At 36.2% G+C, this 16,785-nt stretch overlaps 1 protein-coding gene across 1 annotated transcript; it reads left to right on the top strand.

Annotated features, from left to right (window-relative positions):
- The first annotated feature begins 8,699 nt into the window (after positions 1–8,699).
- Positions 8,700–15,538, top strand: LOC115743380 (beta-glucosidase 18-like). Its single transcript, XM_030678131.2, has 12 exons — positions 8,700–9,084; positions 10,226–10,292; positions 12,584–12,642; positions 12,877–12,952; positions 13,051–13,125; positions 13,236–13,323; positions 13,426–13,678; positions 13,830–13,945; positions 14,057–14,306; positions 14,547–14,649; positions 14,754–14,853; positions 14,980–15,538. Exons 1-12 carry the CDS (start codon positions 8,872–8,874, stop codon positions 15,203–15,205), a joined length of 1,626 nt encoding a protein of 541 aa, XP_030533991.1. The 5' UTR covers positions 8,700–8,871; the 3' UTR covers positions 15,206–15,538.
- The last annotated feature ends 1,247 nt before the right edge of the window (positions 15,539–16,785 follow it).

The raw sequence follows: 16,785 nt of genomic DNA, 5'->3' as shown, positions 1-16,785 counted from the left end.
CCAGTTCCCGCGGTGCTTCGACAATCATACGCAGCAGTGATGGTCCAGGTAACTTTTGGTCAAAGCTTGGGCCCTCTTGATTTTGTTTTTGCAGGTTTTGGCGAGACTTTAGACAATGCCATTTGGGCCCGTGGGCCCGGAACCGGCCCAAAACCGGCCCGTTGACCGGGCCCACGGTTCCATAACTGTGGGAACCGGGGGGAAAAAAAAAGGGGCCCGTGGGGGCCGTGGGGCAAACCTGCAGAGAGCCCAACGGCTCTCTGCAGGTCTGCCCCGGCCCCGGGCCCACCCCCCCTTCCCCTAACCCTCCCCCCCCCCAACCCCAAACCAACGGCTCTTTGGGCCATTGCCAATGTGCAACGGCCAAATTGGCCGTTGAGAAAAAAAAATAATTAAAAATAATTATTGCCTATAAATACGTATGTTCCCCCTTTCATTTTTGTCACAAATTCTCCGAACAATCTCTCAAATTCTCTCAAATCGCTCAAATTCTCCCAATTCTCTCAATCCCGACTCAATTCTCTCAATCGGATTTCCGATCAATTCTCTCAAAAATGGCAAGTGGAAGCGGAAATGCCGACAAGGGCAAGATGACTATGGGAGATTCCGAGCATCCCATTCCCGAACATAATCCTCGTGAGTATGCATGTTGGGAAGACGACGACGATAATATCAACTATGTCCCGATTACGAACGTCGAGCACATCCCAACACAAGAAAGTCTTCATTCTCCCACTAGTGTCGAAGAAACGTCAACGGCAAATGAGCCGGAACGAAAGGGCCGAGATAACACATCCGACTTATGGCTACACTTCGACAAGGTACGTGATGAAGGCGAAGGTAAGTATAATATAAAATGTAAATATTGTTCGCAAACATATAAATTTACGAAAGGAAACGGGTACGGAACATTTCGTCGGCATTTGACGAAAAAACATCCAACGCAAGCGGGGATCGACAATACGCAACAACAAATTTCCGGGTACGCCACTTCTAATTCTCATCCTATATTTCGTTACACCGATGCACTTTATAAACAAACATTAGCTGAATATGTTGCCCTTGATCATGCTCCGTTTAATACTGGTGAAAATTTTAATATGAAATATTTGAAAAATACTGCGTTGGTTCCGCAAGCACCAACTATTCCAAAAAATACTCTTAAACGCAAACTTTTTCATCTTTATAAAAAAGAAAAAAAAATTTTAGCAAAATTTTTTGCGGAATTCAATGGACGTGTGCATATAGGTAGAGATATTTGGAGTGATGCTTGGCAAATTCATTCTTATATGAGTGTCATGTGTCATTAGATAGGTGATGATTGGACGATGCAAAAAAGACTTATTGCATTCCGAGTTTTTGATGAAAGACATTCGGCTCATAATATTTATAGAATAATTAGGCAAGTTTTAGAAGAATATAATTTGATAAATAAAGTATTTTCAATTGGTTTTGATAATGCCGCTGCAAATACCGCTTCTGTTCCCGAATTAGAAAATATTTGCAAACCCACTTTTGGCGGACAATTTTTTCACATTAGATGTGCTTGTCATGTTTTAAATTTATGTGTACAAGATAGTTTACGAACTCTTGACATTTCTCTCGCCCCAATAAAGGGTACAATTAAATTTTTATGGAGTCGTCCCCATTTTATGAAATAATGGGGAAAATTTTGTAAACAAAATGGGAGAAGGACAAGAAGATTTCCAAAAGATATTCCGACTCATTGGAATTCTACGTATGAGTTGCTTCGGCAAACTTTTGATTATAAAGATTTATTATGTATGTTTATTTCACAAAATATTCCCGAAATTACTTTACTTCCTCAACATTGGGACGTTTGCAAAAAAAATTTAGATTTTTTGAAAATTTTTAATGATGCTACTAAGACTTTATCTGGTATTTATTATCCTACTACGCATTTATTTTTAATAAAATGTGTTAATATTGGTAGTGTTTTTAGTGAATATAAAAATGATACCGAATTAGCTCGAACTATTTTAGTAATGCGAGAAATATAGTTACATTATTATTTGCAAATTCCTCTTGTCTATTTAGTTGGTATTGTTTTTGATCCACGTATTAAATTAGACGGTTTACTAGATTATTTGAACGTGTATTATCATGATTGTTTACATTTGAAAAATTCAATAGATATTTCAAATATACTAGGAGATGTTAAAGAATCTATAGTAGCATTATATGGAGAATTTTGTAGTAGATATGGTTTAAGTGATTCTGGATCTTTACAATTTACTGTCTTACGTAGCGAAGGTAACCTCAGCGCACGTCTAAACACTCTTTTACAAATCAACTCCAAGACGGGTGTCCCATCGTTGCCATAATTCTCGACGAGTCAAGCATCATCAACACACCAAACCCGATCGTGAAAAGGGAATGATTTGGGAACATCCCAGTGGACTCCAAGCGGTGATTTTGGAGTTATTCAATGGCTTGGTCACAATAAAAGTCAACTTGGAGTGGTGATCCTTGGTGGGCAGATTTGGTGAAAAGCGTAAAGAAGTGATACATTTGATTGGTGGAGTTTGTCTTCTTCTCAAATTATCCATACGTGGGAAGCGAAAGAAAAAAATTCTGTTCTTTCTTTGGTGTCTATTTAGTCTCGTTCTTTGTGCAGAGTCTATACCGTTCAAACAAAAGAAAAACATTCAGGCTACAATGCGAATCGAGATTCATCGCAATACACCGAGGGAGCCACAGATCCATAATCCCCAGAGTTTCCCACCGAGCCGATCCAAAGGTGCAAGCTTGGTCATCAAGTTTCGGTGAAATTCAAATTGAAAAAGCAATCTTGCAAGATAAGGTATAGTTTTTTTTTTTTTTTGGTCGAGAGATAAGGTATAGTTTCGTATCTTGAAAATTGTATATTCATGGCATGCCTAATTTGAACATATCTCCTCATATTTTGTATATCTTGTATCAAAGTGGATATCTTTCCAAAATATAGGTTGATAAAGAAAATTTTCTTTCCTAATCCGTAACTTGTCACACAATCGAGAAAGTCTATCTTTAGGATTATTAATGGAATACTCGATTAGCCAAAGATTTGGGTTCAATTGTTAATTGTAGGATTACGAATTAAAGATTGACTTAAATATTCGTGAAATATTTCAAACTAGATTTATAAGTCCACTTTCTTGATTGCATTGATTGGCATATTCACTTTCCTAATTTGATTTGGATTGTTTGATTGTCATTTTTTGAGAATATATCCATCGCATGATGTAATCTCAAAAATTCTAAAAATTATTGCATTCATTCACCTTCCATATTCGAAAATTGCAGATCTCAAAAAATGGCATCATGTAGATATTGCATATCTAATTTTTGTAAAATATTTAGGTTAGATTGCATATTAGGATATGAATTGCATGTTTAAATAGAATTTTATGTTTAAAATAATCTATCTTAATATATTAGGATTTAGGTCAATTTAAACTCTAAAATATGCAAGATAAATATTATTTTGGCATAGTTCTATTCTAGGAAATAAATCCATCCGAAAATATAAAAAAATCATTCATCCATCCATGCCATGTCATCTTCGCCACGACATCCTTGCCATGTCATCGTTTCTTGCCATGTCATATTAGGTTGCATTTTAGCTCATATTGCATATTAGAATTTCATGTCTAAGGTTTTAATTAATCTACATGTCACGTAGTTAATTTAATTAAATCATGGTCTCACTTGTGCATTCATTTAATTTAACTTGCATGTCATCTAGTTTTAGTCTTGCATTTAATTCATGACATTGCATCATTTAGAATAAGTCCATGCATTCATATAAAAAAATGAAAATAAAAGAACAATTTTGTGTAACGCATGCTTCCTTGATTATATTGATTTCTGGATACTTCAATTAATTGATTGTGCACCCACATGATGACCTTTGTTAGTGACTTAAGTTAAAATCAATTAATGTTGCCTTCTCAAATGATTTTTCATGAAATAAAATGGTACCGAAAGGGCGTTAGAGTAATCTAGCGTAATCAAGTTCTCGGACTCTTAATCTCCGGTTTGTAGAAGTAATTTAGTTCTCCCACTAATTTCTAGGCTTCTAATCGACCTACCAAAAAACGATTAGTAGCGACCCCAATTTCAAATATATCGCATGTTAATTATCTGAACCTTAAGTTGCGATTTGATATGGATTTGGGAGAGTCCTAGTTATGTTAGTTAAATAATTAACCTAATAATCCATTAGCATGGAATTTTCGAATTTTAGGTCGCGACACTAAGAAAATGATACAATGGACAAACTGTGCGATTCCATGAAAGAACCTTTCCTATGCTTTGCCGTATTGTTTCTTCTTAGGGTTTCCATTAGAAAAGTTCCATACCTACTCTAGAATTAGGGGTGAGCGGTTTCAAAGTTGATTCAGGTTCTACTTGGAACCTAACCGTCAGAATCGGCTCCCCATACCTTAGAACTTGAAACCTACTTTGTCACGGGTTTTGGACTCGGTTTCAAGGTCTACTCGGATTCTACATGTATTGTTAATTGAATGATTGTAATCATCATCTCTAATGACATTTACTGTTACGATCCGTTAATTACAACTCGTATTTAGACACAAATAATAAAAAATATTAACAATATAAAAGTTTCAGTCATGGGTGTGGCCATAAACTCAGACTAGTTATTCTAGATTACACATTGATCATAGGACAAATTGAAATACCACATGATCACGCGAAGACATAGAATAAAAAAAATAAAAATACAAAGACAGGTTTCGAGTGGACCCATCAGAATCGGTTTCCAAATTTTTTGAACTTGAAACCTACTCTTCATACCTTGCAACCTAGAATGGGACCCATGAAAAACCGATCCGATTATTCGATTCTCGGTTTTACCTTGAAATCATGCTTGCCTCTATTTATAATGTTTGATTTAAGTGATTTACTTAGGATGCATTTAGCAACGTTTTTGTTCCCCTGGAACAATTTGTGAATAGAAATGATTTTTTTTTTTCTAATTCTTGTTACCAAAATAGATTCCGAGTGGAAAAACGTGTTTGGTAACAGCACAATTTTTTTTTCCGGAAATTAAAAAATAATAAAAATGTGTTTAGCCCGACCATAAAAATTTCTATTCTCAATATTTTTTTAGTGGAGGTGGCGGGGACCGGTGAACTGGAACGACAGCGACGAGAAACCGTGACCAACGGCGGGGGCGATGACTCGTGATTGTAAAGACAAGCATTAAGTTATACTGAGCTTGTTTTTCTAAAATAACATTGTTTTTCTTTTTCTCTCTCGAGAACAAAGAAGCTGGTTTTTTCTACTTCTTGTTTCTGTTCTCGAGAACAAAAAATCAATTTACATTTCCAAATGGGTTGATGTTCTTTTTCTGTTCCAGGGAACAAAAGAAAAGAAAAGTGAGTCAGAAATGCTACCAAATGCGCCCTTGTCTTCAAGGAGGGGAAAACTCTCCATCCCCAATTAGGATCTCTATGTTATGTTTCCTGGGGGGGCTCACTCATGCAAGCACTGATTGAACTAGTAACCCATAGATAAAATTGAGATAAGTGCACTGAAAATCCTAAAACTTATCATGGAAGTGCATTTAAATCCTAAAACTTACAAAAAATGCAACCAAGTCCTAAAATTTGTCAAATTGGAGCAAGTCATTCCATTAATCCCGTCCAATTTGATTAACGAAAAATACTGATATGGCTATTATTATTATTATTATTATTATTATTATTATTATTATTATTATTATGTCTCTCCAACATGGCTAAAACATGAAAGATAAAGCTCACGCGAAGTCATTTTCATGTAAGTATTATTTAAATTACTATAAAAAAGAAGGAAAATTTAAATTAAATTAGTGTGCACATTGCAGGGCCCTCCCCGCTTTGCCTTCCTTCCTCCATTTACATTTTCATTAAAAAAAACGATGTCGATGTAGCCTTATTTTTCATGTTTTACCCACATAGGCGCCACATAGGAGAGTGTAAATAAAAAAAATTTATGTTAACATTTCTCATTAGCCAAGTTGGACTGAGTTCACAGAAGGATTTGATTGTACCAATTTAACAAATTTTAAAACTTGATTTCACTTTTTCTAAAGTTTTAGGACAAAATTGCATTTTCATCATAAATTCTAGGACTTTAAGTGCACTTATCCCTAACAAGATTTGTTAGCCATGCTTCATATAATTTACTTAGTTTGACTTATTAAGATATTTAAAGTGCATCTTTCTTTTATTTTCTTTATATCAAAGACAGGTTATACACTATGCTTTTTTTTCCTAGTGAAAATTTGGTCCTTGTTCCCCGTCGCTAAATTTCAAACTTTTTTTTTTGGGTTGGAATTTCGAACTAATTAACTCTCTATTACAAGGATAGATCTTCTCATGAGTCGGTCTACGCTCCCACACAACATAGAAAAGTGATAACTGTCAGTATATTCAAATTTTTGGTGTAATTGGGCTTTGAACTATTTAGAATTTGTTAACATGGTCCGTAATTAGTTCTAGTTAAGCTTATAATCAGAGTTACAATTCAACCCAAAAAAAAGAGTCGCCTATTTTAAACTGACCTTTTAATCATCACAGGATCACTTCGACGGGCACGTGTCATGCCCATCTTAAAGATATACTTAGGCTCGGTTCCTTTGCGAAAAACGAATGATTTTGAAAGATATTTTTTTTAGAAAATAATATTTATATGGCTTGAAAAAATTAGTCAATGAGAATTGTTTCTATTATCAATAATAATTTATATCTAAATATTTCCGCACACGATGAAAATATTTTTCGTCCATTCAATTTTATAAATGATACAATCGATCATTTTAGAAAAATATTATCTAAATTATTCATTTTTCATAAAATAAATGCATCCTTATGATCAAACCGTGCACTTACAATTCATTGGGTGATATACACCATTTTAATCGTTACACAATTATAATTTCTGCTCAAGGAATAAAGCCACGTGGACACCTGATTTTTTCCTCATGTTGCGATCCAAAAAAATTATAGTCAACTAAAAATAATCTGCCAAGTAAGGGTGTGTACAGGAACCAGATTGACTCGGGACGTGATTGAACTGGCCGACTCGGGACTTTCTTAATTTCGGGTGCGAAATTGAATTGCTCGGACCAGATCGAACCAATATGATCTTTTTTTTTTTTTTACTTTTTTTATAGAGTTAAAAAAACAAGAAATTGCCAAAATCCTAAACCAAATTAGTCCAGCCCGAGAATCGGACAGAGATCGATCGGTCCAGTTCCTAGTAGAAACCAGTCCTACATATTAAGTTCCGAATTCTAGGGTGAAATCGGCCTAACCTGATAATCGATCGCCCCTACCGCCGATATGATCTTGTGGAAAATTGCATGCAATACATAGTAAATCGTCCTAGTCAAAAAGGTCGTCTGGTCATCACATTTTGAATAGTAGTCGGTCTTCTTTTGCCACATATGCCACTCTCTCTTCATCAATGATCGCAACGCCGGTTTGTCGTCTTCTGGCTGGCCACGCGTGAATTTGAAGAAAGAAGGTAAAAGTTGATCAAAGACTAAGGCGCCCACTCAAGCGAGTCCACGTGTCGATGACACAGCGGCCGGCGTTTCTCCGACTGTATACCTAACGGTAAAAACTACCAGTCTCTCTCTGTCTGTATGGATGAACTATGACTCATGACCATACTACACTTCAGAGAAAAGAACGCCAGCTCTCACTTCATTGAATCAAAGCAGTTCTATCGTCCCAAATCCTTTCCTTTTCAGCCATTTCATTCAACCATTGTACAATTCAAAAGCGACGCATAGACAAGAACATAAACGTTTGAATTTTCGTAATCCATCAGAATCAATTGCCGAATCCGATCTCTTCCGTATTTTGGCGCATAGGCCATATTGTGAGAGCACCGCCCCCAAGGCTGAAAATTAAAGTTCCCGATGGGGGCTCGCACAAGCGGTAGAGCATGTGGTTTCATTCGATGCGATGCGAAGAATTGACAAAGTCGTGAGACTATATATGGGGACCTCCGCCTGTCTGGTACCGGAAAGTTTAAGGTGATGACATGGGAGCTGGCGACTGAAGCCTTAGTCAGCGGGGATCATAACTATATAAATCTTAAGGTAGTGAAATTCCTGATTGGGTTAGTTCCAATCCACAAGAAAGACGTAATGATCCGGGCATTCCTTCAGACAAAGGCTCGGTGAAAGAGACGTCATGAAGAAGCAGACTACCTACGTAAGGACAAAAGCATCCTACAAATCTTTTTTTTTTTTTTTTGGTAAGGAGCATACTACAAATCTTTGTTGTTCTCTAATATCGATTTTTTTTATATATAAAACTAATATAATAAAATTGGCTCTATCTTATTGTATCGTTGGAATTTCTTTCCTGACGAAATATCTTTCACCAAAAATCGTTTTCTGATTTTCAATTAAAGGAGAACAGGTCATGTGACGACTACGGGCGGATCGTGCCGGAATTGAATCGACGATAAGGAGTGGAAAGTACAATTGTTGCAAACGAACCAAATGTAGACAAACCCAGTCGGAAGTTAATCAACGACAAAACTTGACAATGTAAATATACTACGCCGGAATTTAACCGATCACGCAGCACCCGGGACAAATTTTCCTCAGTCCCACGTCGGCATTTTGAACTGCTCTCAGTGTTTAGCGGGTTAACTTCAAGGCTTGTTCAACTTTGAACGCAACTAGCCGACCAAATAAAATAAAAACAAGAAAACTTTGAACGCAACTTCAATGTTTCGACACCCAAAACTGATCGTTTTTCAAGAAAACGAGAAAGAATATTCCCAAATCATCAGGGACCGTTGCCTATAAAAGCCCCATTTGTCTCCACGAAACCGTCCATGAAAAGTTCTCTTCATTTTGCGAGTTTTTTCTTCATCTGTTTCAGACCGAACCAGTACGTGCTCGAGCGGAAAAGGATGAGGGAAAGAGGAGTCAAAGCTTCTGCTTGCGTTTCCTTCTTCCTTCTCTGCTTGTGCGTGGACTGCCATGGCGTCGACCGAAGCCAATTTCCTCCATCCTTCCTGTTTGGAACCGCCACCTCTGCTTTTCAGGTAATGCCTGCTCCTTCGACTGTCTTCTATGTCTTCTTCGCGCGTATAGCCCTGTACTGTTTTTGCTCGAAGAACAGATTGTTCTGGTTCTGGTCATGTTGTCTCTCCACACGTTAAGGACAGACAGATCTGTTCTGGGTATGTTGGCTAAGCCCCCGCATCGCACGTAGGAACAAATAAAACCAGACTTTTTCCGTTGTCCGAGCAGCGAAGAGAAACAGTATTTGCATAGGCTCGTTGATACGGAGTTTTACAAGTTCTTGAAATGCGACGTACCTGATCCGGTAGAACGAGTTTATGCAGTAATATGGGATTCGACCTTGACAGGCTTTGTCGGATATAGAGATTCTCTATCCTTTTGTCATGTTCCATGCTGGGCCGGTATACAGAATTCTTTCCCCCCTTGTTTTGTTTTTAGAAGTGGAAATAGTTGGTCAAGTATTAGACTGTTGACTTTGATCATCTCGTCTTTTCTCCACTCCCATATATGATCATATACAGGGGTAAGCGGTTTCAAAGTAGATTCAAATTCCACCTAAAATCTGAAAGCTACCATGTCAGGATCAGTTTTCCCATTTTTGAAACTTGAAATATGGAACTTGAAACTTGAAACCTACCCTATCAATCGGTTCCAAGGTCTACTCGGCAATTGGGCAATTTTTTTCTTCCATCCTTTTTTCCTGTTAGATTTTTAGTTAAGCAAAATGAAAGTAAACGCAACAACAAAAAACCATCAATAGCAACAATCCATAAAAGATGAACAGATGAAATTAATAAATAATAAAAAGTTCAAAACACGTAACATAAAAAGGTTCACGGTTCTTTGATTCTCTATTTCTTGTTCGATTCTTACCCAGATTGAGCCGCATAGTACCAGTTCCACAATTTTTTAAATCTGGAACAGGACCGGTTATCCCGGACCCATACTCATCCCTAGTCAGGTCTAATATCGGCTGGGAGTTGACCTAGGATTTAGTTGCCCTCAGATAAGGAATTGAATGTAAATTTGGTCTTAAACTATATTTGGTGGCAAAGACAAAGTTTATATCTTATTCTGAATGCATGAATTTTCCCGATGCTCTTGAGAGAGATGTGATTAACAAGGTATATTGATAATTACATTTTGTACCGTTGTGCCCAGATTGAAGGAGCCTACTTGACTGGAAATAAAAGTTTAAGCAATTGGGACGTATACACGCATATCCCAGGTACGTACCCATAGCAACAGATGTTCTATATCGTTGATAATATTGTTACTCGCAAACTATCCGAAGTAATGCTGGACATACAAAAACCGATCATTCACGGCCGATCAATGGTATTGATTAGGCATTGAGAATCTTTTCGATTGATTTTGATTCATACAAAATTATTGTTCAATATATAGCATGATTTCGAAAATGTACTCTGCACTATTTTAATCATCCGGAAAATTAGTTACGAATATGAAATTAATAGTATTCAGTAATCGAATTTTCGGTATACGTGCACCATAAAAACAAACCATTAACTCTTAGATTTTCGAGTTCTTTTTCTTCTTCTTCTTTTTTGTGGGGGTAAAAGCTGGTTGGTCCTCGTTGTCGGCCAATCAATTTCCATCCGCTTCTATTATTGTCGTAAGGCGTCAATTAGGACTAGTTGTAGTCAAAGCAATCGTGGAGAGTGGTAGTTGACTCGTGACTCGTCTTCCAACTCAGCCATGTCAGCTCAAGCATGCCATGTACTTTCCATAATAAGAGGTTTGATTATGGCATTGGCATGTGAGGCTACTTTTGTTGGTCTAGATTTTCAATCAAGATAGGATCGAATAGGATGGAATATGAGATTCAGTAATTTTGCTATATCCAATTCATTGTTTAGTGAATAGCAATGAAAAAAGGGGAGGGGAGATATATTCGCATCCTATCATGTCTCTTATTTGGTATAAACGACGTATCGGTGTAAATGAATCTAAAACGTGTTTACAAATGAAGATTTTTATATCGAAAAAAAAAAAAGAACTCTTACACACTTTTGCCTACTTCATTTTGGTTTTACTTATTTTTAATTAATTTTTTCCTCTCTCTTTTTTTAATTCTTTTCTCTTCTTTTTTTTATTTCTTTTTCCCCTTCCATCATTCTCTAATAAAATTTTATTAAATAATCAACTATACCAGTATACCTAAAATATGAAGATACTAAAAATATGTAATACATGAAATACTAAATATGTACATATAAAGAAATTTATACTACAATATATAAAGAAATTCATATATATAAATAATAATAGGAATAAAATAAAATTGTTGTTACTTTTTTTTGTTAAACTCTTTATATTAGATTTTAAACATTACTTTAATTTTATTGATTAAAGAAGGTTGTTATTCGAGGGAAAAAAAAACTTTTATATTATGGATAGTACAAATCTTATCCACCTTTATCCCAACTCCCTCATGAGATATTTTTATTTGGCTTATATCGCTCTTATATCCAACTTGATTTTTTTATTTTATGCTTTATTCTATCTTGAGTGGGCACTAAACACAAGATATGATAAATTCTATTGTATCTTGAATTTTATCATGACTACCAATATAGCCTTAAGTTTTACATGCATCTAGTGCTTGATTGCTTCGTGCACATGGATTAATTTCCTAAAAAACCTCAAACTTTAGCTCTTGTCCCAATTCTACCCTAAACTTCTTTTTGTTTCAGAAAAAAAATCCTAAACTTTATGTCCAGTCCCAAATCTACTTCGAACTTTTTTTTGTCTCACAAAAAACCTCAAACTTTAGGTCCAAACCCAAGTCTACCCCGAATTTGTTTTGTTTAAAAAAATACCCACTTTCAATCTATTCTCAAAATCCACCCCTATGGTCCAGTTCCAACTTTGATGTGGCATTCTCACATCGATAACAAATCAACATCAGCAATGTTACATTGGAAATTATCTATGAAACCATTCTAGGATATGGAAATTATAGACGACTAGCAATGATTTTTAAACAGAGGGACTAATGGGGACATATTTAGGATTAATAGAAATTGATGATTTTTCTCTTAGGCAGAAAAAAGTTCGAGGTAGATTTGTGATTGGACCTAAAATTTGGCGATTTTTCTTAGATAGAGAAAAGTTCAGGGCAGATTTGGACTGGACTCAAAGTTTGAGTTTTTTTTTCTAGATAAAAGAAAGTTCGGGACATAATTGGGACTGTACCTAAAATTAGGGGCTTCTAAAGGAATTTACCTCGTGCACATTGTATTAATTCCTTAACCATTAAATAAAGCGGAAAAAAAGAACTTTTCTTGTCTCGATGGAAGAAATGTCGTTCTGAATTAGATCCTAAAACCGCCAAGAAAGGCAGCTAGATTACGGACGATTATTGATGATTTGAATGAGAGCTTGTCCTTTTACTTTTTTTGTGAATCAAATTTAGCAAACAAGTCTTAGTGCATCTAGCGTTCATATTACTTTCATTAATTGCTTCTTACCAACAAGCAAAACTTTACTCAACAGGAAAGGTAGAAGATGGAAGCAATGCCGATGTGGCCGACGACCATTATAACCGCTACATGGTAACGGATTTTTCCTCTTTTCAAACAATGTATCTCGGAAACCCTTCGCCGGCTGCCCAATGAACGTGTCATGGAACTTCTCTAGTCGAAATTCGGCCATCCCAGAAAAACAATATTAATGGAACATGACCTAATATGTTCTATCTCTCGAATACAATTACTGTCTTTACAATTGAAATCCGATCTAATCGTGATATTCTTCAATTTGATTTTCAATAACATCTGGTGTTGCAGGAAGATGTGGAGTCAATGGGGGACCTTGGAGTGAATTCATACAGATTTTCCATATCTTGGCCTAGAGTCCTCCCTAGTAAGCTAGCATTTTTTTTCTTGGAAACTTGTTCTATTTGCATGGTTATTTTCATATCATCTTGAGATTTTATACCCAATGATTTTTGTGGACATTAGATGGAAGAGATGGTGAGACAAACGCAGAGGGTATTGATTTCTACAACAACCTCATCGATGCCCTTTTGCTGAAAGGTAGAGTTTGCAATCTCCTCGTGTTCTTATGCTGTCCATGTGCAAATTCCTATACTGATAAAAATGTTCTATTTACTACCTGCAATTGACATTTTCCCCCTTTTAACAAGGTATCGAGCCATTTGTTACCCTGAATCACTATGAATTTCCTCAAGTACTCGAAGATCGCTACGGCTCTTGGCTAAGTTCTGAGATACAGTAAGCCTCTCACCACGCTATCTCTCACGAGGACAATGTCGTAGAGTCTATATCGTAGAAATCTATGTATTTACTTTTCTCGTGTCTATAATTTTGTTGCAGGCTAGATTTCGCGCACTTTGCAGAGGTTTGCTTCGAAGCATTTGGCGACAGAGTAAAGTACTGGGTGACGATTAACGAGCCGAATATGCTCATATACTATGCTTATTTCCAAGGTACAAACCCTCCGGCCCATTGTTCCTATCCAGTAGGCAATTGCTCGGCTGGAGACTCGTTCTTGGAACCCTACATTGCTACCCATAACGTTGTGTTGTCTCATGCGGCCGCAGTTGAAATTTACAGAAACAAGTATCAGGTGTGTTTTTATTTGCACATGTTCCAACTGTTCTGCCCTAAATATTGCACTTAAAGGCAGCACAAAGTTCAGGAAAAACTGTAAAAATTCCGTTACAATTCACACAATAACAATGTTGATCTTATGTGTTCCTTTTCCTTACATGGGTTAGGCAAAACAAGGTGGTATGATAGGGATTGTAGTGTCCGCGCCATTTTACGAGCCTCTCACCGACACTCCGGCCGACAAACTGGCAGCGGAACGGGCTTTAGCTTTCCAGATTGCATGGTTTGTGGATCAAGCTATGATTATACTAACTACATCTAGTGCACCGCTTTTCTCTAATTTTTCCTTTTTTCCACTGATAGTTTACTTCGAATAATTACCTCAATAATACAGGTTCCTCGACCCCATCATGTATGGCGATTACCCTCCTGAGATGCTGCAGATAGTTGGCGCAAGACTGCCTGTTTTTTCGGCAGAAGAGAAGAAGAAGCTGTCGAATAAATTGGATTTTATCGGAATTAACCAATACACAGCAGTTTATGCTAAGGATTGTATGCTCTCTCCTTGCCCTTATGCTTATTCTCTCGGCGAATCGATGGTTTACCTCACTGGAGAAAGAGACGGGACCCTTATCGGAGACACGGTAAGATGGATTAGTACAGTAAAGAGTGTAATTTATATATATGTGATCTACGAAACATTGCACTTCCATTTCTGTTTTCTGCTTAAAAACTCGGCCTCTTGTCTCTAGCTCGAACGATCAAGACTCGGAAATCTTTCCGTAATGATCAACAAGAAATGTTTCTTGTAAAATAGACTAAGGACTTGTTAACGTTTAATTTGCTCAAGTACATTGAATTTTGCATATCATTCTTCTAAACAGACTGCAGTATCCTATTTTTACGTTGTTCCAAGTGCATTGGAGAAGACTGTGATGTACCTCAAAGACAGATATAACAACACACCAATGTTCATCACGGAAAATGGTGCGTCGCCGTGGTTGTCGACTTACAATTTCCATGATTTACTTTTTCAATGCTCGTCGTCAAACTCGATATCAATTCATTTGCTCGTATCTGATGTGATTTAGGTTATGCTCAATCAAATGCTCCTATCGATGATTCAATTGACGACACAAAAAGAGTCGAGTTCTTCAAGAGCTATCTGTCGGCTCTAGTCAACGCATTGAGGTAACGTAATTTAGTTCGTGATTCCTATCAAATTCGACATAATCTGGTGACAGATAGACCTGTTTTTAGCTTAATTCGTACCGTAGTTTTGCTATACAATACCCGTCTTTATAACTGGACGTCCAGAAAAGGAGCCGATGTCCGAGGCTACTTCATATGGTCTCTGCTGGACAATTTCGAATGGCTTGACGGCTACACGATCCGTTTCGGGCTCTACTACGTCGACTTTGACACGCTGGAGAGGACGCCGAAGCTATCAGCCAAGTGGTACAAGAGTTTTCTCACGGAATCGAATTCGACAGCAGAGTCAAAGCGATACAAGTGCCGGCGCAACATGTTCATGCCTCTGTGAAGAGAGAGCTCTCTTTGGCAGCTCTTTTTACACCTGATACACTTCACTAGGAGGACGCAAGATCAAGGGTCTAAGATCATCCATTTTAACTAGGAGAGGACGCAATAATTCTAAACTTGAATCAAATTATTATCATTGTAGCCATTATTTGTTCAATTTTCTGTAGGTGGGTAATCAGAATTTACTAATAGCTCTATTTATATTCTGATTCTTAGTATTATGCTTAACTTCATTGGTCGAAATCAGACATCCTGACAAGTGCCTTTGAGGATGAATGTCTAATAATTCTCCTAGTTATTCATTCTATTATAATGATATTTATTATTTCTGTTTATATTTTTGGGACAAATTAAATAAGATTTCAATTCACAAAAAAAGTGATTACATTTGTAATCAAGAGATTATGCAAATTATCCTTACCCAAAAAAAAGAGATTATGCAAATTACAGTTAGAAAAGTCTTTGCTTCTCTTTGCTCGTAGGCCGGTGACTGTCTTCTACATTTGCTCTAAATCATGCGGAATTCTATTTTTCCATTTTCAAAAATGTGTCTTTTTTTATGGCGGTATATATCAATAATATTGCTAAGGGTCAAAATTTGTTGGTGAAAAAATGACCAATGACTTTTTCCAGGAAACTGTTATTTACAGTTTGCAAATTATCAATTTTTATATTGACTTGCCAATCTTTTTTCCGTAATTTCCTAACACTTTGAATTTACAAACAACTATAAGAAATTACGACCCTAATTAGAGTGATTTATCAATTTTTTGCATATTATATTACAAACTAATTTTGGGTTACCAACATTTAATTTTTTTTCCTAGTTTACCAACTATTGTGTAGAGAAGCAAGTTTTATGGCTTAAGGCTCCACTTCTTTCCCAAAAAATGAGCATTTTGGAAAATATTTTTTTAAAAAGTAAATTTGTTATATCGCTTACAAACATGAATGAATGGAAAGTATTTTTATCGTCTACCCAAATGTTTAGACACAAATTGTTACTACTGATGAAAATATTTTTCATTGACTAATCATTTTAAGCGATACATACGATCATTTTTTAGAAAATATTTTCCGAATCACTCATTTTTCGCGAAACTAACAAGACTTACCGACTTTTGTCCTATTAAATTACCACTTACCAACTTTTATTTGAGTTACTTGGAATTTTTTCCAATTAATCTTACGATATGGCATATTATACGGCATGTATGTCTAACCTTGCAAAACCTTTCTAAATTCAATTGCCTCCCCAATTTTGGGCCTTATTTTTTGCATTAGAAATTAAACATAATAACATCAGTGCAGCTCTATTTACTAGGCGTTTGCTAACTCAAAATCAGCCGAAAATGGATACTAAAACTTGAAATGAAAAGGCTTTTGCTTTGTGTCTCCCTAAATATATGCTATTAAAAATATGATTACAGTGAGAGAGGATTAAACCCTATGAAATTTGTCTCAAGTTACACTAGAAAAATTGTATTCACAAACCCTCTATCATCTCCCAATTGCCAAACTTACATACATATGCTTAAACTCTTGGAAAGAGAGATGATTCTCGCAAGTTTATTTTTTCAA

The sequence above is a fragment of the Rhodamnia argentea genome, chromosome 1 (genome assembly GCF_020921035.1).
Source record: "Rhodamnia argentea isolate NSW1041297 chromosome 1, ASM2092103v1, whole genome shotgun sequence".
Classification (NCBI taxonomy): Eukaryota; Viridiplantae; Streptophyta; class Magnoliopsida; order Myrtales; family Myrtaceae; genus Rhodamnia; species Rhodamnia argentea.
Note: the sequence above shows the minus strand (reverse complement) of the source record. Positions and strands in the feature narration are given on the sequence as shown.

Bases quoted from the DNA above. Each gene is read 5' to 3' on its own strand.
- LOC115743380 (XM_030678131.2), top strand. From the start codon at position 8,872: ATGAAAAGTTCTCTTCATTTTGCGAGTTTTTTCTTCATCTGTTTCAGA. The intron at 13,324-13,425 runs GTAAGCCTCTCA...ATTTTGTTGCAG, and splicing joins TGGCTAAGTTCTGAGATACA to GCTAGATTTCGCGCACTTTG. The intron at 14,307-14,546 runs GTAAGATGGATT...TCTTCTAAACAG, and splicing joins GGACCCTTATCGGAGACACG to ACTGCAGTATCCTATTTTTA.